This window comes from Euleptes europaea, chromosome 1 (genome assembly GCF_029931775.1).
Source record: "Euleptes europaea isolate rEulEur1 chromosome 1, rEulEur1.hap1, whole genome shotgun sequence".
Lineage (NCBI taxonomy): Eukaryota > Metazoa > Chordata > Lepidosauria > Squamata > Sphaerodactylidae > Euleptes > Euleptes europaea.
In genome coordinates, this window is record NC_079312.1 from 179,740,235 (window position 1) to 179,765,003 (window position 24,769).

At 49.8% G+C, this 24,769-nt stretch overlaps 2 protein-coding genes across 2 annotated transcripts in view; one reads left to right on the forward strand and one right to left on the reverse strand.

Annotated features, from left to right (window-relative positions):
- The first annotated feature begins 171 nt into the window (after positions 1-171).
- On the forward strand, positions 172-13,927 carry LOC130478294 (ceramide kinase-like). The gene is made up of 13 exons (XM_056850447.1): positions 172-196; positions 892-999; positions 4,158-4,283; positions 4,604-4,732; positions 4,856-4,919; positions 5,809-5,954; positions 7,051-7,125; positions 8,152-8,304; positions 9,572-9,677; positions 10,556-10,638; positions 11,439-11,638; positions 12,529-12,725; positions 13,837-13,927. The coding sequence occupies exons 1-13, from the start codon at positions 172-174 to the stop codon at positions 13,925-13,927; spliced, it is 1,503 nt and encodes a 500-aa protein (XP_056706425.1).
- A 1,630-nt stretch (positions 13,928-15,557) lies between these two features.
- G6PD (glucose-6-phosphate dehydrogenase) overlaps positions 15,558-24,769 on the reverse strand; it is a 30,568-nt gene continuing 21,356 nt past the window's right edge. The window contains exons 7-12 of the mRNA XM_056855317.1: positions 21,451-21,544; positions 20,280-20,466; positions 19,572-19,807; positions 18,342-18,418; positions 17,327-17,419; positions 15,558-15,648 (exon numbers count right to left, since the gene is read on the reverse strand). Of these exons, the coding sequence (XP_056711295.1) occupies positions 15,558-15,648; positions 17,327-17,419; positions 18,342-18,418; positions 19,572-19,807; positions 20,280-20,466; positions 21,451-21,544 (778 nt within the window). The remainder of the gene's footprint in view (positions 15,649-17,326; positions 17,420-18,341; positions 18,419-19,571; positions 19,808-20,279; positions 20,467-21,450; positions 21,545-24,769) is intronic.

Here is a 24,769-nt window from a genome sequence, read left to right on the forward strand (position 1 = left end):
TTGTACTGCCTGTTCCCAGCCGGCGACCAGCCCAAACTCCGGAGAAAGATTATCTTGGTTAATGTTTGTCCTCACTTTGCTGGTTAACATGGTGAACTGTCCTCCACAGTGCCAGGATAGCTTCCTCAACAGGGTTAATAATTGAACTAGGATGAACGAAAATAGAAGAACATGGGGCCAGAGCTACTGTGTGTGCGTGTGTGACTTTGTGAGAGTGAAAAAAAAGTGTCTGAAAATTAAATGATCTGGAGTTAAGGTCAGTTTAAATGGGGCCAGGGAAGGAGAACTCCATGGTAGATGGTTAGGGTTGCCAACCTCCAGGCAGTAGCTGGAGATCTCCCGCTATTACAACTGATCTCCAGCCAACAGAGATCAGTTCGCCTGGAGAAAATGGCCACTTTGGCAATTGGTCACCATGTCATTGATGTCCCTCCCCTCCCCAAACCCCGCCCTCTTCAGGCTCCGCCCCAAAAATCTCCAGGTATTTCCCAACCCAGAGCTGGCAACCCTATAGACAGTGTTCGTGGTTCAATTTTACAGAGTAAATTTTAGAATGAGACCTCTATACTTCTCACAACAGCTGGGATACATCACAATGATAATGCTTAGCTGTAGCACTGGGGTTCCCCAGCCTTTTTGAGCCTGCAGGCACCTTTCGAATTTTGGTACAGCGTGGTGGCCGCAGCCACAAACTGGCTGCCTGCTTTCTACCATCCTGTATCCATTACAGCCCTTTTGCGTGTTTGGCCTTGGTGAGAAAGGGTCAGGAGGTAGAAAGAACACTTCTCACCCCGTCTGCCCTGGCTTGGCTGAAATCGTGGCTCCTGTTTCATAATCAGTTGCAGATCAGGACTTTAAGGTCACTGGACAATCTTCTCCTCTCCTTCCCAGGTCAGGGTTTCTGCATTCCTGTCCAGGAGATGGTCGCTGTGAGACTTGGAGCACCCAGCGATGCGAAGGGGGACTTGAGCACTGCCGGGGATGAAAACCGTTTCACAGGTGAGTGAAGTGCCCACAATAAAGGTATTTTACCTGTGACACTAGTAACTGTCTGGGTACATAAGCAGGTGCAGGAATCCTTCTTTTAGATGTGACACCATGTAGATAAATGCGTGTCAAGAATTCCCCCCCTCTGTCTTTCCTCTTGCTTTCAATTCACTCATTCTGCATAAGCACAAAACATTCTTTAATCTGCAACATTGCTTTGCTAGTGCGTTATCTCTATTACAAAGACCTTTGTGTCCCGGCAAAAGACTTTGCTTTGCAGAAATGCTTGTTGATTTCAGTAGCCAAGAAATGACAGTCTGGGGTGATTAAAAAAAAAAGTATCTTTATTGTTAAAAATGTATAAAGATTGCTGCTTGAAGAACAGCAGCGATTATTTCTTTTTGCAGTCTGACTCTGTGTTTGGGCTGGAGAGATTTGATCCCAGCTTGTACTGTTTAAAACTTGGTACTATTAAATAGTAAGCTGTTAAACTAATTCCTGATCTCCAGTGCGCTATCTTTGATCTGACCTATCTGGATAGCATTTTCTAGGCACAACATGAGTGTGGGCTGTTTAGCTTGGAAAGAAGGTGGCTGAGGGGAGACATGATAGAGGTCTATAAAATGATGCATGGTTTGGAGAGAGTGGACAGGGAGAAGCTTTTCTCCCTCTCCCATAATACTAGAACACGGGGTCATCTGCTAAAGCTGGAGGGCGAGAGATTCAAAACAGATAAAAGGAAGTATTTTTTCACACAACGCATAGTTAAATTGTGGAACTCCCTCCCCCAGGATGTGGTGATGGCTGCCAACTTGGAAGGCTTGAAGAGGGGAGTGAACATGTTCATGGAGGATTGGGCTATCTATGGCTACTAGTCCAAATGGATGCTAGTCACAATGCATACTTATTCTCTCCAGGATCAGAGAAGAGGGGTATTCATGGCTGTTAGTTAGAATGGATACTAGTCATGCTGCATACCTATTCTCTCTAGTATCAGAGGAGCATGCCTATTATTTTGGGTGCGGTGGAACACAGGCAGGATGGTGCTGCCGCAGTCGTTTTGTTTGTGGGCTCCCTAGAGGCACCTGGTTGGCCCCTGTGTGAACAGACTTCTGGACTTGATGGGCCTGGGTCTGATCCAGCGGGGCCTTTCTTATGTTCTTATGGGGTAGGCAAACAAACCGGTGGCTTACCTGTACGGGTGGACAGTAAGTTAAATATGAGCAGCCAGTGTGATGCAGTGACAAAAAAAAGCTAATGCGATCTCGGGGTGCATCAACAAGAGGCATAATATCCAAATCGCAAGATGTCACAGTCCTGCTGTACACCGCATTGGTCAGGCCGCACCTGGAGTATTGTGTGCAGTTCTGGAGGCCTCACTTCAAAAAGGATGTGGACAGAATCGAGCGGGTGCAGAGGAGAGCGACAAGCATGATCAGGGGCCTGTGGACCGAGCCCTACGAGGAACGGCTGAGGGAGTTGGGAATGTTTAGTCTGGAGAAGAGGAGGTTGAGGGGGGACACAATTGTTCTCCTGAAGTATCTGAAGGGCTGTCACTTAGAGGAGGGCAGGGAGCTGTTCCTGTTGGCAGCAGAGAATCATAGGACTCCCAATAATGGGTTTCAATTGCGGGAGGAAAGGTACCGGCTGGATATTAGGGGGAAAAAATTACTGTAAGAGTTGTTCGACAGTGGGATCAGCTACCTAGGGAGGTGGCGAGCTCCCCCTCACTGGCAGTCTTCAAGCAGCGGCTGGACAAGCACTTGTCAGGGATGCTGTAGGCTGATGCTGCATTGAGCAGGGGGCTGGACTAGATGGCCTCTATGACCCCTTCCAACTCTAGGATTCCATCTCTTGGGCACCTTTCAAACAGCCCTCACAATCCGGTTGAGCAGCGGGCTGCTAATGGATTTTTTGTGTCAATTCAAACACAATCGGTTGGGCTCCTGGTTGCTAATGGATTCCCCTCCACACACACCTATTGAGGGAGATACACAGAGACCACAAAGGAGCAGCCCTGCTCTTCATTTGGAACTTGTGCGGCCTCTTGTCAATCACAAAATACAGCCTCAGAAGTTGAATCAGAAAGTTAAACGTTGGCATAATTTCCAGTCAGGAGAGTGTGTATTCAGGGGGAGTTATGTTCATGTTCAATATGAGGTTGTTCAGGAATGTGCTAGGGATTCTTTAAATGATGGGGACAGGTTATTATTATTATTATTATTATTGTCAAAGTCTATTTCTTCTCCTTTTGATAGCTGCTAGGATTGCCGGGCTCCGGGTGGTGCCTGGAGATCTCCCTGAATAATAACTGAGCTCCGGATAACAGAGGTCAGTTTCCTTGGAGAAAATGGCTGCATTAGAGCAGGGGTGTTACACATATGGCCCACGGGCCAGATCCGGCCCCTTGAGAGCTCTCATCTGGTCCATGAGCCAGCCAACGAAGCCTCCCACCCCTCCAGTCCCAATCTGGGCTGGCCAGGCATGGCCCAACCTGACCAAGTGACATTTATGTCATATCCAGCCCTCGTAACAATTGAGTTTGACGCCCCGGCATTAGAGGGTGGACTGTATGACTTTTACTTTATTTTATTCATCTAAAACATTTGTTAGCTGCCTATCCACTATGCATAGGGCTGCCAACCTCCAGGTAATATCGGAAGATCTCCTGCTATTACAACTGATCTCCAGCCGATAGAGATCAGTTCGCCTTGAGAACATGGCCACTTTGGCAATTGGACTCTATGGCATTGAAGTCCCTCCCCTCCCCAAACCCCGCCCTCCTCAGGCTCCGCCCCAAAATCCTCCCGCCGATAGCAAAGAGGGACCTGGCAACCCCAACCATGCCGAACTCACGGCGGCTTACAAAGTAAATCAAACATCAATAATAAAAACACATCAAAGCCCACAATTTAAAATCCCCAGTTAGGATTGCCCATAAAATATAGCCCAATAAATGAGCCCTTCTGAAGTCCCTATGCTCCCCGGGCTCTACCCCCAAATCTCCAGGAATTTTCCAACCTGGAGTTGGCAATGCCCCAAAGCAGCCCTTTTCTCCAGGGGGACAGACTGGAGAGTTCCACATCCTGCCTGGAGGTGGGCAGGCTAGACCCTGACCTTCACCACATTGCTAATCTTTCTAAGATCTCCCTCTTCTCTTCCCGTTGCAGTGTTTTTCATCCAGAGAGAGAAGGAAGAACGGTGGAGCCTGGGATCTCTGGAGTTCGCTGCCCCACCCGGGTCGGAGCTGGCTGTCCGCTGGGTCGCAGCCTTGGAGAGCTGGATTTCTCACCACGGTCAGCCCCCTAGGCCGCTGGGGAGGAAGGACAGTGGGGGAGTATTAGTGCCGTGGGGCAGAGAGCATTTGCCAGGGGCACACGTAGGGTTGCCAACCTCGAGGTAGTAGCTGCAGATCTCCTGCTATTACAACTCATCTCCAGCCGACAGAGATGAGTTCACCTGGAGAAAATTGGCACTTCGGAGGGCGGACTCTATGGCATCGCGCCCTGCTCAGATCCCTCCCCGAACCCTCCCCTCCCCAGGCTCCACCCCCAAATCTCCAGGAATTTCTCAACCCGGAGCTGGCAACCCTCGTTCTTCCCTCCCTCTGTTCCAGGCGTCACACGGCCGAAGAGCCTTCTGGTCTTCATCAATCCGGTCGGGGGACGCAAGAAGGCCGTGGAGATCTACCGAGGTCAGGTGGCCTCGCTTTTTGCCCTGGTGGGGATCCACGCCCAGGTTATAGGTGAGCCCCAGCTTCCCCCTCCCCACCCTCCATCCCCTCTGGTATGTTTACCTGTCCTTTTGTGGGATCCTTCCTTTCCTAAAGTGATGATCCTCCTCTCTCCTTCCCCTTTTTCCCCTGCAGAGACCAGCCGAGCGAACGAGGCTCGCGAGTACATCCTGCATCAAGACATCTACAGCTTTGACGGGTAAGGAACCCCGGCCTGGGGGTGCCTGCAATTTGCCCCCTGCCCTCCAAGGGGCTTCAGACCTTCAGGTTCTAGCTGGAAGGTAGGACCGTACACACAAACACGCTCCCCCCCATACTACCTACTCAGTCTTGAATCCAGATTGTTGTCTGCCACTAACAGACATCAGGAGCATGACAGAAATTGGCTCGCCAGGCTGCAGATGACTCATGCCAGTGAGCCAAGCTATAAATTGCTATTGAAGGGATGACTCATGCCACCTCTAGAGGTGGAGAGCTCTCCTTCCCTGGAGGTTTTGAAGCAGAGGCTAGATGGCCGTCTGTCAGCAATGCTGATACTATGACCTTAGGCAGATCATGAGAGGGAGGGCACCTTGGCCATCTTCTGGGCATGGAGTAGGGGTCACTGGGGGTGTGGGAGAGGGGAGGTAGTTGTGAATTTCCTGCACTGTGCAGGGGGTTGGACTAGATGACCCTGGTGGTCCCTTCCAACTTAGGTGACATCATCAGTACCCATTTTAACTGCCAAACCCCTTGGTGTAGTGGTTAAGAGCGGTGGTTTGGAGTGGCGGACTCTGATCTGGAGAACCGGGGTTGATGCCCCACTCCTCCACATAAGCGGCGGAGGCTAATCTGGTGAACTGGATTTGTTTCCCCACTCCCTACACAAGAAGCCAGCTGGGTGACCTTGGGCTAGTCACAGCTCTCTCCGTGATCCAACCCTTCCTGACGGAGTGGTTCCTCAGTGGGACAGGCTTCCTCGGGTGGTCTTGGGCTCTCTTTCCCTGGAGGTTTTGAAGCAGAGACTAGATGGCCATCTGTCGGCAAGGCTGGTTCTGTGACCTGATGCCCAATCAAGCGATTCCATTTTAACCCGCTACGCTCCACAGCCTGGTGAGCGTCGGCGGCGATGGCACCTTCAACGAGGTGATGCACGCTTTGATCGAGCGGACGCAGCGCAAGGCCGGGGTCTCGGAGGAGGACATGGACGCAGAGCTCCTGTCGCCGCACCTTCGTATTGGCATCATACCTGCAGGTGGGGAAAGGGGTTTCCAGGTCCCTCTTTGCCACCGGCAAGAGGTTTTTTGTGGCGGAGCCTGAGGAGGGCAGGGTTTGGGGAGGGGAGGGACTTCAATCCCATAGAGTTCAATTGTCAAAGCCGCCATTTTCTCCAGGTGAACGGATCTCTATTGGCTTGAGGTCAGTTGTAATAGCAGGAGATCTCCAGCTAGTACCTGGAGGTTGGCCACCCTATCTGCTAAGGACTGAACCTTCATTTTTAAAAAAATATCCTTTTTGTTCAATCAGCAATGAAGTTCCACCTCACGGGGTTTCAAGGCAAGAGGCGTTCAGAGATGGTTTGCCATTGCCTTCCTCTGCATAGCGACCCTGGACTACCTTGATGGTCTCCCATCCAAATACTCACCAGGGCCAGCCCTGCTTAGCTTTTGAGATCTGACGAGGTCAGGCTAGACAGGGCCATCTAGGTCAGAGCAGAGACAAACGGAGGGGGTTTGCCATTGCCTGCCTCTGCGTAGCAACCCTGGACTTCCCTAGTGGTCTCTCATCCAAATACTCACCAGGGCCAGCCCTGCTTAGCTTCTGAGACCTGACGAGGTCAGGCTAGCCTGGGCCATCTAGATTAAAGCAAGAGATGAATAGAGGTGATTTGCTATTGCCTACCTCTGCGTAGCAACCCTGGACTTCCCTAGTGGTCTCCCATCCAAATACCAGGGCCAACCGTGCTTAGCTTCTGAGATCTGACGAGGTCAGGGTGGCCTGGGCCATCTAGATTAAAGCAAGAGATGAATAGAGGTGGTTGGCCATTGCCTGCCTCTGCGTAGCAACCCTGGACTTCCCTAGTGGTCTCCCATCCAAATACTAACTAGGGCCAACCCTGCTTAGTTTCCGAGATATGACGAGGTCGGGCTAGCCTGGGCTATTTTTGGGTTACTTGATAAATAATAGCTATTATTATTGTTCTTCGGAGTGAAACACAAAGAAGCTGAAGGGGGGAGAGGCTGTGGCGGAAACCAAACCTTAGCCGTGTCAACCCTAGAGAGCAGAAAGGGTAGGTACCTTCCGCTCTTTTCTGGGGACCTCAGAGACCTTGTCTTCCATTCCTACCCCAGGCTCTACGGACTGTGTCTGCTTTGCAACGGTGGGAATAAACGACCCGGTCACTTCTGCGCTGCACATCATTATAGGTACCCTCTGGCTATTTCCTGTCCCTCCAGGAACTCTTGGGGATTCAGAGCTTGAGAGAACGGGGTGTTGACGCTGGCCGTGGCTGGGGGCTTGGGAAGAAAACCTCCCAGGTGGAGGTAATTTGAAGAACTCCTCGGAGAGCGGAGAGCCAGCATGGTGTAGTGGTAAGGAGCAGTGGACTCTAACCTGGAGAACCAGGTTTGTTTCCCCACTCCTCCACACAAAGCCTGCGGGGTGACCTTGGGCTAGTCACAGTTCTCTCCGAACTCTCTCAGCCCCACCTATCTCACAAGGTGTCCGTTATGGGGAGAGGAAGGGAAGGCGATGGTAAGATGCTTTGAGACTCCTTAGAGAAAAGCGGGGTATAAAAACCAATTCTCCAGCGTGAACTTTGGGCCCAGCCAAGACAGGCACAATTTGGACTGGCAGGGGGCAGATAATAATAATAATAATAATAATAATAATAATAATAAGTTGGTTTTTATACGCCAACTTTCTCTACCTCTTAAGGGAGACTCAAACCGGCTGACAATTACCTTCCCTCCCCCTCCCCACAACAGACACCCCATGAGGTAGGTGAGGCTGAGAGAGCTCTAAGAGAGCTGTGACTAGCCCAAGGTCACCCAGCTGGCTTCATGTGCGGAAACCAACCCAGTTCACCAGCTTAGCCTCCGCCGCTCACGTGGAGGAGTGGGGAATCAAACCAGGTTCTTCAGATCAGAATCCACCGCTCCAAACCACCGCTCTTCACCACTGTACCACGCTGGCTCTCTTGTGCCTCTTCTAGTGACTCCCGGCCAGTGGTTTGGGAGGGAAACCACAAGGGCTGGAACAGATATAATGCTGGTGCTGTGCTCCCATTCTTGCTGAAGAAAGGGACTAGAAAGTGTCTTTTTCTGGTGAAGTCCTGTTCCCCCCCACCCCTAGCGGGAAGTGTTGTGGGGGGAGAAGAGCCCTCCGTCTGGGGAAAGGGGTGCTCTCTTCTTAACCCCTGGCTCCTGAGCAGCTCTTCTCCGTCTTCCCAGGGGACAGCCAGCCCCTGGATGTCTGCAGCATTCGGCATAACGGGAAGCTGCTCCGCTACTCCGTCTCCCTGGTGGGTTACGGGTTTTACGGCGACGTGGTGAGCGCCAGCGAGAAGCACCGGTGGATGGGGCCGGTGCGCTACACCTATGCAGGTAAGGAGGAGGGAGGAAGAGGAAGCAGCAGTGATAAACTGCGTCAACGGGAGCTGGGGAGGGGTGTGACACAGAGACGTGGTGGGCCAGTAGGCTAAAATTATGTAAACCAGCTGGAACGTGTCCAGAGGAGGACAACAAAGATGGTGAGGGGTCTGGAGGCCAAGTCCTATGAGGAAAGGCTGAAGAAACTGGGTACGTTTAGCCTGCAGAGGAGAAGACTGAGAGGGGACATGATAACCATCTTCAAGTACTTGAAGGGCTGTCATAGAGAGGATGGTGCCAAGTTGTTTTCCGTTGCCCCAGAAAGTTGGATCAGAAGCAACAGGCTGAAATTAAATTAAAAGCATTTCCGTCGAGACATTTAGGGAGAACCTTCTAACAGTGAGAGCGGTTCCTCAGTGGAACAGGCTTCCTTGGGAGGTGGTGAGCTCTCCTCCCCTGGAGGTTTTGAAGCAGAGGCTAGATGGCCATCTGTCAGCAATGCTGATTCTATGACCTTAGGCAGATCATGAGAGGGAGGGCATCTTGGGCATCTTCTGGGCATGGAGTAGGGCAGGGGTGGGGAATGTCCGGCCAGGGGGGCGTATAAGGCCCGCAAAATCATTTGGTCTGGTCCTTTGTGGGTCCTGGCAGATCTCTAGCTCAGAAGGATGCTGCCCTGTCTGAATCTCTTGGGCCCAGCTGGGGACAGCAGAGTTCAAAAGCGAGTCTCTCTATGTGGCTGACACTCGGAGCCGTCTCTGGACGTGCCTCTTGGCTAAATGTTTGACCAAATACAGCAGGCTAATTTTTAAGTTGATAATTTTGTATGGCCCGCGAATGTTATAAATATCCAAATGGCCCTTGGCAGAAAAAAGGTTCCCCACCCCTGGAATAGGGGGTTGCTGGGTGTGTGCGTGTGGGGGGGAGGTAGTTGTGAATTTCCATTTAGCAACCATGGCCAGCAGGTCTCTCGATAGCCGCCGTCCTTCACAATCCTTGTTAAAGCTATCTGATCCACTGGGTAGACTCTTGTAAACAATAAGCCACAGGTGTGAACTGTTCTGTAAGTATTTAAAAATATATTTAATGCAGTCTTCTGTCTTGCGTGATAAGACGATTCTGTCAATAAATGCAATTGATTTGATGGCCGTCGCAATGGGGTTTTTGGTCCTCTGAAAGATTAAAGCCGGGATTCTTGAAATGTAGAGCCATTTGTCAGGATGCTCCAAAACTCAGTCTAGCAGACAGGCTCTTTTTTGTATTCTCCAATTTTTGCGTTCAGGAGCCAAGGCCGTGCTGAGCAATCGTAGCTACGAAGGCACAGTGGAATTCCAAGCGGCAAGGCTGGAGGAGGCCAATCCCCGGGACCAGACACGCTGCCGGTCCGGGTATGTGGAGGGAAAACGAAGGAGCCACCCCATAGCTTGTTGGGAGGACCGAGGCGGTGTATGCAAGTCACAAAGAACGCTCTAGAAAACCTATATGTTTAAGAATCAATATGCAGCAGAACATCGAAAGCAACGGCCGCCTCAACTAGTCGAGATCCAGTGTAGGGAAGTGGCTGGGGGGGTCGGTCTACGATGCCGGAGACCCAGGTTCAAGTCCCCACTCTGCCATGGAGTTTGCTGGATGACCCCGGGCCGGTCACTCTCTCTCTCTCAGCCTAGTCTACCTCACAGGGTTGTTGTGACGATAAAGCTGAGGAAGGGAGACTATGTATGCCTTCCCAAGGGCCTTGGGAAAAGGGTGAAAATAAAAGGTTCTAAAATAGAAAAAGAATAGTTGTTCTTTATACCCCGATTTTCTCTTACCAATAAGAGTCTCAAAGCGGCTTACAATCGCCTTCCCTTCCTCTTCCACACAACAGGCACCTTGTGAGACAGGCGGGGTTGAGAGAGTTCAGAGAGAACTGTGACTGGCCCAAGGTCACCCAGCTGGCTTCATGTGGAGGAGTGGGGAAACCAACCCGGTTCTCCAGATTAGCCTCCACCGCTCATGTGGAAGAGTGGGGAATCAAACCCAGTTCGGAAAACAACGTCAGCCACTTTGGATCCCCCCTGGAGAGAAAAGTGGGATATAAACAAAGGAAATAAAATTCCAAGACCACGGTTACACAGCCCGGATAACCTACAAGAACCAATGAACTCTGACCGTGAAAGCCTTCGACAATATTTTGAAATTACGTTTTTTTTAAAAAAACAGACGACGGCTAGGATCATGGGTGAGAAAACCATCAGTCTAATGCCACCTTCTCCCCTCTTTCCAGGTGCCTGATCTGTTCAGAGTCTAGCAAAAGCCTCTTGGCTGGAAGTGAAGAAGAGAAGCTCTCGGAGTTGGAGGGATGCTCAGGTGAGAGCGCTGGACACTGGGATTGGCGTTCCCATGCTATGCAACTACTGACCGAGTTTGGATCTAGAGAAGCCAGCCTGCCAGAAAACAGTCAGACCCAACCTTTTCACTCTGTGCGATGCCCCCCAGCTGGGGACAGACATTCGGATTCTATGACCGTAGGCAGTTCATGAGAGGGAGGGCATCTTGGCCATCTGGGCATGGAGTAGGGGTCACTGGGAGGGGTGTTGGGAAGTAGTTGTGAATTTCCTGCATTGTGCAGGGGGTTGGACTAGATGACCCTGGTGGTCCCTTCCAACTCTATTATTCTATTCTATGATTCTAATCTTAACAAAAAGGAAACGATGGAGCTTTAATGAACAAGCCATGGCTTAGCCCGGGAGAGAAACTACATTTAAAGGCCAGGAATAGCTGCAACACCTGTGTAGTAGTTGTAATGATGGCCTCTCCTTAATTGTTAAGAGTTGCACTTACCGGTAACTTACCTGAGAGCCAGCGTGGTGTAGTAGTTTAAGAGCAGTGGTTTGGAGCCGTGGAGACTGATCCGGAGAATTGGGTTGGTTTCCCCACTCCTCCACGTGAGCGGCGGAGGCTAATCTGGTGAACTGGATTGGTTTCCCCACTCCTCCACACGAAGCCAGCTGGGTGACCTTGGGCTAGTCACCCTCTCTCAGCCCCACCTACCTTGCAGGGTGTCTGTTGTGGAGAGGGGAAGGGAAGGTGATTGTAGGCCGGTTTGATTCTCCCATTAAGTGGTAGAGAAAAGTTGGCATATAAAAACCAACTCTTCTTCTCTGCAGATGGCGAATGGCAGCGGGTTCGAGGCCGTTTCTTGGCCGTCAACGTGACTTCCATGAGCAGCGCCTGCCCCAAGAGCCCGGAAGGCCTGTCCCCCTGCGCCCATCTGGCTGATGGAACCACCGACCTCATCCTTGTGCGCGAATGCTCCGTGCTCTCGTTCTTGCGCCACCTGACCAGGCACACCAACGGCTCAGACCAGGTAGGAAAAGCACTGAGGGAGCCAGATCTCTCTCTTCTCGCCTCGCTCTGTACTGCGGTCAAACTATAAGGTTCTAGTGTTCGTGACCTTACAACTTTAGAAGAGTTGGTTTTTATATGCCGACTTTCTCTACCACTGAAGGAGGAATCAAAGCGGCTTACAATCACCTTCCCTTCCCCTCCCAACAGACGCCCTGTGAGGTAGGTGGGACTGAGAGAGTTCTAAGAGAGCTGTGACTAGCCCAAGGTCACCCAGCTGGCTTCGTGTGGAGTGGGGAAACAAACCCAGTTCTCCAGATTAGAGTCCGCTGCTTTTAACCACTACACCACGCTGGCTTTTTGGAAGAAGAGGCTAGAAATGTGAGGTACAGCCCATACTTTGCATGTATGAAGCATCTTCAGTTGAACAGAGCTCCAACCCGGGAAAGACCTCTTCCTGAAGATTATACTATACGGGGCTACACGAACATATGCTGTCAGTGTAAGTTTGTTGAATGTGGAGTTCCCTTTATTTGACAGGAATATATGGACTGATAGACGGACAAATGTTTTGGCTGGAACTGTTACACTCACACACAAACACACAGAGCCTCAGAGGTCAGGAGCGTTCTGCTTCTATAGCATGTTCAAATGTACCTCCAGCATGGTGTAGTGGTTAAGAGCGGTGGTTTGGAGTGGTGGACTCTGATCTGGAGAACCAGGTTTGATTCCCCACTCCTCCACACGAATCCAGCTGGGTGACCTTGGGCTAGTCACAGCTCTCTCAGTCCCACCTCCCTCACAGGGTGTCTGTCGTGGGGAGGGGAAGGGAAGGTGATTGTAAGCCGGTTTGATTCCTCCTTCAGTGGTAGAGAAAGTCGGCATGTAAAAACCAACTCTTCTTCTTCTTAGTTCGACTTGCCCTTTGTGAGCGTGCATCGGGTCCGGGCCGTTCGTTTCACCGCCTCAAAAGCGGAAGACTGCGAGGACAGAGAGATGCCCGCGCAGGCGCGGAAGGGGCTCTGCACAGGAACGTGCCGGGGAGAGCCGCTGCGCAGCTGCTGGACCTGTGATGGAGAGATCTTGGACCACGTCGACATCAGCATTAGGTAGGGGGTCTGAACAGAGGAGGCGGAGATCCCCACGCTTTGTTGGAGTAGCATAGGGGGAGGGACATGCCAGCAGCCTTAGCAGAATCTGTCAGTTTGCAGGAGATAGTTGCATGTTGAGGGTGGGACTTTCTAAATCTCTGCAGCCTGCCATGGAAATCTATTAACGGCCGCTGTTGCAGCCAGCTATGACAAGGAACCTGCCAGTGGAAGGGAGCAGCAAAACGGAGAGGGGTTTTGGCCTGGCCTCCTGAGCAGGACGCACTTCCATAGCTTGTAGGGGACTGTGGGGAAGTCCAGCGCCAAACTTCAAAAAGGATGTCTCACTTCAAAAAGGATGCGGACAGAATCAAGCAGGTGCAGAGGAGAGCAATGAGGATGGTCAGGGGCCTGGGGACAAAGACCTGCAAGGAAGGGCTGAAGGAGGTTGAGGTGGGACAGGATGGCTCTCTTTAAATATCTGGGCTGTCACTTAGAGGAGGGCAGGGAGCTGTTCCTGTTGGCAGCAGAGGATGGAACTCGCAATAACGGGCTTAAATTGTGGGCGGAAAGGCACCAGCTGGATATAAGGAGGTAGAATTTTAAGAGTTGTTCGACAGTGGAATCGGCTGCCAAGGGAGGTGGTGAGCCTCCCCCTTGCTGGCAGTCTTTAAGCAGAGGCTGGACAAGCACATGTCAGGGATGCTGTAGGCTGATCCTGCACTGAGCAGGGGGTGGGACTAGATGGCCTCTATGGCCCCTTCCAACTCTATGGTGCTATGAAACATGTATACGATAGGGTTGTCAATGCCAAGTTGGGAAATTCCTGGGGATTTGAGGGTGGAGCCTGAGAAGGGGAGGGACCTCCGTGGGGTTTAATGCCATAGAGTCTGCCCTTCAAATATGCCATTTTCTCTAGGGGAATGGATTTCTGTTGTCTGGGGATCAATTGAGATTCCGGGAGATCTCCAGGCCCCCAATAGGAGGTTGGCAACCCTATCAGAAACCCAAAGGTAGCCAGGCTGTCCGAAGGTCGACTTGGGAACTGCAAAATGAGCTAGAGCTTTCCGGCATGCAGTTTCCGCTCCGTCCCCATCTGCGCCACTTGACCTCTCTCCCTTTCTCCCCGCAGAGTGCACAGGCGGCTCATCCACCTCTTTGCCCGGGGCATCGAGCGGGCGGACTGCACGCCCTGGGAACCTCCGCGAGGAACTAACGGCTGAAGAGCAGCGCCGAAGCGTGAGCACTGCCTCAGGATCTGTGAGGCTACAGATGTTGGAGAGCTACTGCAGGAATAGTTCCCAGCCACCCCCCCCTGGCGCGGCCCTTCCTGGGGGCTATGGGCGACATCCCAGCTCCAAAGTAGAGTGTAGGAGAGGCCCAGCCACGCTCCACCCCCCAAAAAACACACCTGCTGTGCAGGTCACAAACCCGACCGTCACCCACGTGGCCCAGCTATGGTCATGCCACTTTGTGCCTCTTTCGCCACACTGAAGACCTGCTCCTTCCTGCTCCAAAGCGGACTGAGGACTCCTGAGGTTTACAAATACCCCTAAAATAAGAAAGTGTCAGAATGTGTCACTGGCCACCAAGATCAAGTTCATTCATGCCATCGTATTCCCTATTACTATGTGAGGTGTGAAAGCTGGATATTGAAGAAAGCCGATAGGAAGAAAGTAGATTCCTTTGAAATGTGGAGTTGGAGGAGAGTGTTACGGATACCCTGGACTGCCCAAAAAAACAAATCAGTGGGTTATAGATCAAATCAAGCCTGAACTGACCCTAGAAGCTAAAATGACTAAACTGAGGCTATCGTATTTTGGTCACATCATGAGAAGACAAGAGTCACTGGAAAAGACAGTCCTGCTAGGAAAAGTTGAGGGCAGCAGGAAAAGAGGAAGACCCAACAGGAGATGGATGGACTCCATAAAGGAAGCCACGGCCCTCAATTTGTAAGACCTGAGCAGGGCTGTTAAGGATAAGACGTTTTGGAGGACATTGATTGATAGGGTCGCCATGAGTCGGAAGTGACTGGACAGCACTTAAGACACACACGCAAAAGAAGAAAAGACGAGGACCACAGGCGCCTTCTAATAATCGTCTCAATTTACGGAAAAAGCTTCACAGACAAGCCCACAGAGCGGCCTGGACAGGAATGTAACAAGTTAACGCAGCAAAAGCAGAGCTAGTGCAATTGACAGAGCAGCATGTACAGGTGGGAGGGGACCCCCTCCTTCCCGGCAGCCTCTTCCTTGCGTAGCAAAAAAGGGGGCCGCACAGATACAAAATGGGGGCAAAAAGCAACGATTTGTGCGAGGGAAAAATGTCATAAATAAAGTACCCCTACGTGTTTCGCACGAGCTTCCTCGGGGGGATCTATTCTCTGCTCAAGCGTCCGAGCAGAGAATAGATCCCCCCCAGGAAGCTCGTGCGAAACACGTAGGGGTACTTCATTTATGACATTTTTCCTTCGGGCCAATTGTTGTTTTTTGTCTCCTTCTTCCTTGCACGGGCAAGGTCTACCCTCAGAGAGGTGCCGAGGCGGGAATAGGAAAACTGGAAACCATATTTGAGGGCAGCGCTGGATATGGAGCCTGATCTAAGGTGGTGGCAACTGCCACGCAAAGCCAACGGTGCGGGCCGTGGAGAAGCGGCCGCCTTGTCTCCTGGAGTCTAGGTACCACAGAAGGGGAGTGCACCAGTACCTACACCGAACAAAGCAACTGCGAGAGGCGCCCCCTCCCTACACTTCCTCTACGGTCTTCTGGGGAGGGGGGGAGGCGAAAGGGCTAGCGCAAGCCCCGCAGTCAGCCTGGCCAGCTCCGCGTCTGCAGGGAGGAGTGGTCCGGGCGCTCACAGCTTGTGAGGGTTGACCCAGCGGTAGGTGCCTTCATACTGGAAGCCGACCTTTTTCATCAGCTCATCCGCCTCGGGAGGGCCGCGGCTGGGAAAAAAAGAATCGAAAGTCAGAGCGGCTCCTCGGTGGAACAGGCTTCCTTGGGAGGTGGCGGGCTCTCCTTCCCTGGAGGTTTTGAAGCAGAGGCTAGATGGCCATCTGTCAGCAATGCTGATTCTGTGAACATAGGCAGATCACGAGAGGGAGGGCAGGAAGGGTTGCGTCAGTGTTTGGCTCTCATGGCCCTTTCTTAGTAATGCCAATTGCCACTTTGGGGTCAGGAAGCAATTTTCCCCCAGGCCAGATTGGTCAGGGATCGTGAAGGATTTTTTTTTTTTTTGGGCCATCTTCTGGGCATGTAGTGGGAGTCACTCGGGGTGTGGGGGTAGTTGTGATTTTCCTGCATTGTGCGGGGGGTTGGACTAGATGACCCTGGTGGTTTCTTCCAACTCATACCTATTCTTTTACAATCCTGTTTAAGATTGTAATTGCTTAGTTTGTTTTGGCAAAAGCTGAAAATAAATTATTCATTCCCTTCCAAATCTATGATTCTATGAAAGTCTCTGGCTTAGCGCTTCTGTGAGTTTAGGCCTAGGACAGGGGTCCCCAAACTTTCTGAGCGCAGGCATCTTGGGAATTTGGACGCAGTAAGGTGGGCGCAGACACAAAATGGCTTCCGCAGAAGGCAGAACTGGCCACAAAGCTATCGCTGCACTTGTCTTCAGGTACACAGTGAAGAGTTGTGTGCTGTGGTGGCAAACGCTGCCAAAGCAACATTTTTAAAAAAATCTGCCCAGCCAATCAAATCTCCAATGGCCACCCAGAAGCTATGCTGGGCTAAAGCCCCACTTGCCCCACCCCATTTTCTAAAAACACTTGGTGGGCACCAGGAAAGGTGTTGCTGGGGAACCCTGGCCTTGGACATAGCGAGAGTCTCTTACACAGATGGTTGCCTCTCTCTCTCTTAAGCAAGGCTGGTCCCTTCATGGTTGCTGCTGCCCTCTAACCCAGAGGTCTGCAGGTGTGTGGCAGATCTTCACCTGCTGAGTTACTAATATTGGGGGGGTTTACAAAGTGCTTGGTAAACTGCTTTGTGCAACAAGGAAAAGCGGTACAGAAAAAATAAAATAAATTAAAAGTTTACCATGCGGCTGTTTTCTTTTAAAACTTCCAATAAATTTGGAGACGATTATGTTCGACTTCAGCTAAGCTGCTACAGAGCAACCGGTTTGAAAGGGCAGGAAAAAGCAATCCCTACATAGTATTATAAGAGCCACGTGGCGCAGAGGGGTAAGCTGCAGTACTGCAGTCCAAGCTCTGCTCACGACCTGAGTTCGATCCTGATGGACGTTGGTTTCAGGTAGCCGGCTCAAGGTTGACTCAGCCTTCCATCCGAGGTCGGTAAAATGAGGACCCGGCTTGCTGGGGGTAAAGGAAGGCACTGGGGAAGGCACTGGCAAACCACTCAGTAAACAAAGTCTGCCTAGTAAACGTCGGGCTGTGATGTCACCCCATGGGTCAGGAATGACCCGGTGCTTGCACAGGGGACTACTTTTACCTTTTTTTTACATAGTATTAAGAACTCAAAACTGAATCCCAAGGGTTTGACTGCCCTGCTGGCTGGTTTTCATAGAGACTGTTCCTGAGCGTGCGTACACAGTACAAACCATGTCTGTGGATTTAAAAGAAAAAAACCCACTCACAAATGCTCTTCTTCCCAACTCACCTTCCGTAGCGATAGGGAATAGGCGGGGTCTTCTCAGCCTCGATCTTGTGGAGCAATGGAGTGAAGATACGCCAGGCCTCACGCAGTTCATCACTGCAGGGAAAAGGACAACATTAGCCTGGCTTGCAGAGAGGTCTGCTGGAACAAGCTCAGAGGTGGGCTGCTGAAATTTCAAATTATTTAATTGTGCATTTACGTTATTTATAGTCCGCCTGCCTCCCTGGGACTCAAGGCGGAATCACAAAAGTGATTCCAACTAGTTCTTTCCATGCCTCTTTCCCAGAAAGAGCAACTCCCAGTGCAGTCCTAAAGACACTTTCCTGTAATGTTTCAGAAACATTACAGAAGAAAATATTACAGCAGAAAAGAGCCAGAGTCCAGTAGCGCCTTAAAGACCTACAAAAATTCTGGCAGGGTGTGAGCTTTCTGACGAAGCGAGCTGTGAATCACGAAAGCTCATACACCCTGCCAGAAATTTTGTAGGTCTTTAAGCCGCTACTGGACTCGGGCACTTTTCTACTGCTGCAGACAGACTAACACGGCTACCCGTCGAGATATATTACAGTTGTGTGCAGCAAACAACAGAAGCCTTGCGGCAGAAGACTGTCGCCTACGTTATCAGATGAATGAAGTGTGTCCTTAGTTGGCAGATAAGATATACACTGGCGTTTCACTCACAACACACGGGGTTACCTCACTTGTATTCCCAGCGATGTATTAAGAGTTTGAAAATGTTATAAAAAATACTGTTCGCACTTTCTGTGTATTCCCACCGATGTATTAAGAGTTTGAAAACGTTATAAAAAATACTGTTTGCACTTTGTTTAGCCCCTTTAGCTGTGAAGACGTCTTCCAACCATTTATAAGCCGTGGTATCCAAAAACCATTTTAAAGCGATGTTTTTTTATAACATTTTCAAACTCTTAATATATCGCTGGGAATACAAAGTGCGGTAACCCCCACAGACACACACTCGTTCTTGTCAGTTCGTGCTCCGAGGTCCTGAGCCACGTACCTGCGAACAAAGTGCATTTGGCTCCCGCAGAAGACATCCAGGATGAGGCGCTCATAGGCATCTGGGAGCTTCACATCCTGCAGAGAGAAGGGAAAGAGAGCCATCAGGTGGGCTGTAGGCCTCCTTCGCAACCATCACTCGAAGGGAAGAACTTGGGTCAAAAATACACATGAAGCTGCCTTCTACTGAATCAGGCCCTCGGTCCATCAAAGTCAGTATTGTCTACCCAGACTGGCAGCGGGTCTCCAGGGTCTCAGGAAGAAGCCTTTCCCATCACCTACCTATTTAGTCCCTTTTAACTGGAGATTCCGGGGATTGAACCTGGGACCTGCTGCATGGCAAGCAGATGTTCTACCACTGAGCCACAGCCCCTCTCTGCAGTATAGGTCACTGCCTGGGATTGCATATAGGGAGTCAAGAATACCTGAGAGTCTAAGTTATCGTTCACATACATGCATGTCCTTTACTTGACGCGGACAAAAATGAGGCCAGGACTTTGCAAGCGTCAAGGTCTATCAGAAATCAAACGCTACAGACAGAACATCTGAAGTCAGTTCAGCAAAATGGGGCAAAGTAAGAGGGACATCTTTCACTACCCGTCTCTTTAAGCTTCTCATATTAGCCCCAAATGAAGAGGTCAGATTGAATCAGAAATGCAGCACCAGATGAGAGGGAATTAATCATTTCCAGCGTGGTGTAGTGGTCTAAGAGCGGTGGTTTGGAGTGGTGGACTCTAATCTGGAGACCCGGGCTTGATTCCCCACTCCTCCACATGAGCAGTAGGTGGGGCCGAGAGAGCTCTAAGAGAACTGTGACTAGCCCAAGATCACCCAGCTGGCTTCGTGTGTAGGAGCAGGGAAACAAATCCAGTTCACCAGATTAGCCTCCGCCGCTCATGTGGAAGAGTGGGGAATCCAACCCGGTTCTCCAGATCAGAGTCCACTGCTCCAAACCACCGCTCTTAACCACTATACCACGCTGGATCTTAGAGTGCTTTCACGCGTGCTGAATAATGCACTTTCCATCCACTTTCAATGCACTATAACGATTGTTTGCAAGTGGATCTTGCCATTTCACATAGTAAAATCCACCTGCAAAGCGCTTCGAAAGTGGACTGAAAGTGCATTATTCAGCATGTGCGAAAGTGCCCTTAGCCTGTTACGAGGGTGAGACTCCCTTAGCGCAGGGCCAACCGCTCCCTCGGGCAACGAGGGGAAGCCGTCTTCGCACCTTGTAGCGGTTGCCATAAGTGAGGTCAAGCTCCGACTCCTCCGGGTTGAAGAACATGCCAGGCTTCTTGGTCATCATCTTGGTGTAGACGGCCTCGTTGGGCTGCACACGGATCACCAGCTCGTTGCGCTTGCACTGCCGCTGGAAGATGTCGCCCGGCACATCCCGGAACTGCAACCGCACCTCCGCCTTGCGCTCGTTCAGGGCTTTGCCGCAGCGCAAGACAAACGGCACGCCTAGAAGAAGAAGAAGAGTTGGTTTTTATATGACGACTTTCTTTACCTTTTAAGGGAGAATCAAACCGGCTCACAATCGCCTTCCCTTCCCCTCCCCACAACAGACACCCTGTCAGATAGGTGGGGCTGAGAGAACTGTGACTAGCCCAAGGTCACCCAGCTAGCTTCGTGTGGAGGAGTGGGGAAAGAAATCCCGTTCACCAGATTAGCCTCCGCTGCTCATGTGGAGGAGTGGGGAATCGAACCCGGCTCTCCAGATCAGAGTCTACCGCTCCAAACCACCGCTCTTAACCACTACACCATGCTGGCTCTTGACCACTACGCTCTTAACCACTACACCACGCTGGCTCTCTAGATGCAGAGCAGGGATCAGAAAGAGAGAGACAGAGAAAGAGAGGGTCCCTCCCACCTCACCCACCACAGCAGCCATGCCTGGGTGTTGTTCTCCCCTCCCCCCTCTCGCAGTGCTCACCATCCCATCTTTCATTGTCCACATAGACCACAGCTGCGGCGAAGGTGGGGGTGGTGGAGCCGGGTGGGACTGTCGGGTCATCCAGGTAGCCCTTCCGAGCTTCCCCTTGGCCTGCTGGATCCCCCACGTATTGACCGAGCACCACGTTCTCAGGCTTTACCTCCGAGATACACTTGAGCACCTTTACCTGGGTGGGACAAGTGGACATAAGAACCTAAGGAAAGCCCTGCTGGATCAGACCCAGGCCCATCAAGTCCAGCAGTCTGTTCACACAGGGGCCAACCAGGTGCCTATAGGAAGCCCACAAACAAGACAACTGCAGCAGCATTATTCTGCCTGTGCTCCACATCACCTAATATAATAGGCATGCTCCTCTGATACTGGAGAGAATAGGCATGAACATAAGAAAAGCCCTGCTGGATCAGACCCAGGCCCATCAAGTCCAGTCGTCTGTTCACACAGGGGCCAACCAGGTGCCTCTAAGCTACTCGTTACCATTGCAGAGCTGGGAAATTCAGGATCCGAAGTGATCACTTGACTAAGAAATTTAGAAAAGATGTAGACAAGCTGGAACGTGTCCAGAGGAGGGGAACAAAGATGGTGTGGGGTCTGGAGACCAAGTCCTATGAGGAAAGGTTGAAGGAGCTGGGTATGTTTAGCCTGGAGAGGAGAAGACTGAGAGGGGATACAATCACCATCTTCAAGTACTTGAAGGGCTGTCATATGGAGGAGGGTGCCGAGTTGTTTTCTGTTGCCTCACGAGGTTGAACCAGAACCAACGGGTTGAAATTAAATCAAAAGAGTTTCCCTCTAGACATTAGGAAGAATTTTCTAACAGAGCGGTTCCTCAGTGGAACAGGCTTCCTTGGGAGGTGGTAAGCTCTTCTTCCCTGGAGGTTTTTAAGAAGAGGCTAGATGGCCATCTGTCAGCAATGCTGATTCTATGACCTTAGGCAGATCGTGAGAGGGAGGGAATCTTGGCCATCTTCTGGGCATGGAGTGGGAGTCACTGGGTGTGTGTGTGTGGGGGAGGTAGTGGTGAATTTCCTGCATTGTGCAGGGGGTTGGACTAGATGACCCTGGTGGTCCCTTCCAACTCTATGATTCTAAGCCAGTATTTGAACCCAGCTCTCCCAGGTCGGTGAGACACTGATCCAGAAACCACTCCTACCTTCTCATCTCGCACATCATCGGAGTTGGTCGAGGCTGGCTTCTCCATGGCCACCAAGCAGAGCATCTGAAGAAGGTGGTTTTGCATCACATCCCTGCAAAGAGACAGAATGGATCCTTGTCAGGCAAGGCAGCGAGACGCTAGTGATCGGTCATGTCAGCTCTTCTAGGCCGTCGCTGTCAGGAACCATCAGGTTCCACCTGGACTTTCTGCGGCCAGTGTAACACCTGTGCGGACAACCCTCTGTGCTGGTGGTATGGGATGTTGAGAATGGCTGGGTAGGAAAAATGCAGCTGGATTCAGGTGGGTAGAGAAAAGCACCTGGGAGAGGAAGAAAGGCCAAAGAAGCCACAGAAAACTGCTGCTGACTAAGGTTAATTTTGGGTCAGGTCGGTTTATATACTTGCCTGTTAAGTGCTATCGTAGCTCTTTAACCAGCTGTTTAAATCTGAACTATAAAGAAATACTGTTAAAACAGACCGATGGCCTCTCCTAAAATATAACTGCAGACAGTGTCAGAGAAGCATCAGGAAATGCACCGGGGGGGGGGGGCACCCTGGTTCCCACGTCGGTGATCCCTGCCCTAGCGTACAGGACCTTAAGAATCTCCTTAAAAAAGGCAACAACACGGAAACAAGAAGAAACACCGGAAATAGAAAGATGGCAGGAGAAAACGGCTGGCTATGCCGTGATGGCCAGACGGACAAATTTACTGAGCAAAATATCAAAGGAAGAGTTTGAAAGACAATGGAAATTCTATTATGATTATTGTGAATATGTAAAGCTTCTGTAGCCTTTTTCCTTTATTGAATCGTAGCAGGTGTAGTTGATAAGATCATGATCTGGAGAAATTGTATGTAATATGTTGACAGTGAGTTAATCATATACATCTTTAAGATAAATAATATTATAATAAGTAACGAGATAAACGTAATAATAATATTTAGAAGTAGTACCAATAGTAAAATACAGACGTTTACGATAGATATGAAACACTACGAAAGCTCCTTACATGATAAGAGAAATACAAATAGTATGAGTTAATGTTAATTGCATAATTAAGAAAATAGGAAACTAAGTTGAATAGATGGTAGAGATAATAATCTGACAGCTGACCCAGGTCAGAGCAAAGTACACAATGTAAAGTTTTATGTGTGTTATGTGTTTGGTAGAATATATGTGTTATGTTATGTCTCTCTAAACACAAGCTTAAAAAAGCAAGCTAAACGTCCAGCGGGAGGAAGGGGGGAAGAAGAAGCTGAAATAAAATGGCGGGTGCAACAAACCGAAACTAAGCAGAAATCTAAACAGCATTAACAGAACAATTCCACCTGGCAGAGCTGCAGGAGGGGAGTGTGTAGACCAAGCATCAGGGAAGTGGAGGAGTGGGATCTGTTGGGAGAGCCCCCGAAGCCCCTGAAAGTAACAGAAGGCAGCGGGAGCAGACCCCGCGGTAGAACGGCTATTTGAGTGTTAAGATACCAATGAGATTGGACAAACTTTTTGATTTAAACTATAAAGAAGTATGGGGGAAGATTGAAGAAGATCTACAAAGATGGAAAAGACTTCAAATCTCATGGTTGGGTCTAATAGCAGTATTGAAAATGAATGTTATGCCAGGACTCAACTTTCTTTTTAAACAATTCCAATTGACAAAAGCCCAATGGTAATGACTAAATGGCAGAGAAGAATGAATACATTTATTTGGAATGGTAAGAAACCTAGAGTAAGATTTGCAGTGCTGCAAGACGAGAAAAGTAGAGGAGGATTGAATCTACCAAATCTCAAATTATATCACCAAGTAACCACACTGGTTGCACTGTCAGACTGGATTATCCGCCCTGAAGACAGAATGATAAGATTAGAAAAAGCTGATCTTGGACATGGATTTCATCAACTACTTTGGACCAAAAAAGTTGTAACTAAACTCAAGAATGCAAACACAGAGAATTTACCAATACAGATGATGAAAGTATGGAATTTACTTAAAAGATTTCTGTCCCTCACCACCAGGAATGATGCCTCCTATTGAAGCATACACAGACTTTGCAAGCAGGATCAAAAATGGTTTACTCACTTATAACGACCTAGTTAAGAAAGATGGACAAATAAAATCATGGCAAGAACTTCAGGAAGAAAATGTAAAAATTTCTTGGTTTACATATTACCAAATAATTCACGCATTAAGAAAGGACTATCTACAAGGATCCAAGCAAAGAAAATTGACGGAATATGAAACTTTGATTACGAAAAACCAGGATCACCTTTTGTCAAATATATATAAAATATTGTTGGCTATAGACACCGCATCAGAACAAGTAAAGACATGTATGGTGAAGTGGATGCAAAACTCTGGGGGAGACGATTCCAATGCAAATTTGGGAAAAACTGTGGAAAACAGAAATTAAATTCTCAAGATCCTGGGCCAGTCATAGACACTAAGCCTAACCTACCTCACAGGGGTGTTGTGAAGCTAAAATGAATGAGTGCAGGAAGGGTAGGGTTACAAATAAATTGTGGGGGGGGGTGCAGGGAGAGAGCTCCTACAGTCTTTGGCCAATGAGCTCCCATGTTGTGGTCATGGGATAGAGGTGTTGGATGAGAACCGGACTAGAATTTTAATTCCCAATTTCTCCTGAAGTTAACCTCCTGTCTTTGGAGGTCTTTAATCAGAGGCTGGATGGCCATCTGTCAGGAGTGCTTTGATTGTGGGATCCTGCATGGTGGGGGGAGGTTTGGGGTCACTGGGCATGTGGGGGGGGGAGGTAGTTGTTAATTTCCTGCATTGGGCAGGGGGTTGGACTAGATGATCCTGGTGGTCCCTTCCAACTCTATGATTCTATGAAGATCACAAGCAGTAAGAGAGAATTGGTACAAAATGTTTTTTAGATGGCATTATGCTCCGAAAGACCTGCAGAAGATGTACAAAGCAAACCAGGTTAACTGTTGGAAGTGTTTAGAAACAGAAGGAACATATTTCCATCAATGGTGGACATGTAAAAAATTCAAACGTTTTGGAAAGTCATACACAAAGAAATACAAGAGATGCTGAAAACGAGCTTTCAGTTGGAAGCTAAATATTTTTTTATTGGGAATAATTCCAACTCAAATACCTGTAAAGTATAAAGAACTTTATCAATATGCAATGGCGACTACGAGACTGTTTAGCACAGAAATGGAAGGACAAGGAGACACCTGACATAAAGTTGAGGATTACAAAAATGCATGAATATGCAATGATGGCAAGACTTTCGGCCATATTGCATTATGAGATGACCGAAGAACACACGCAAAGGTGGCGGCCTTTTTATGAAATATA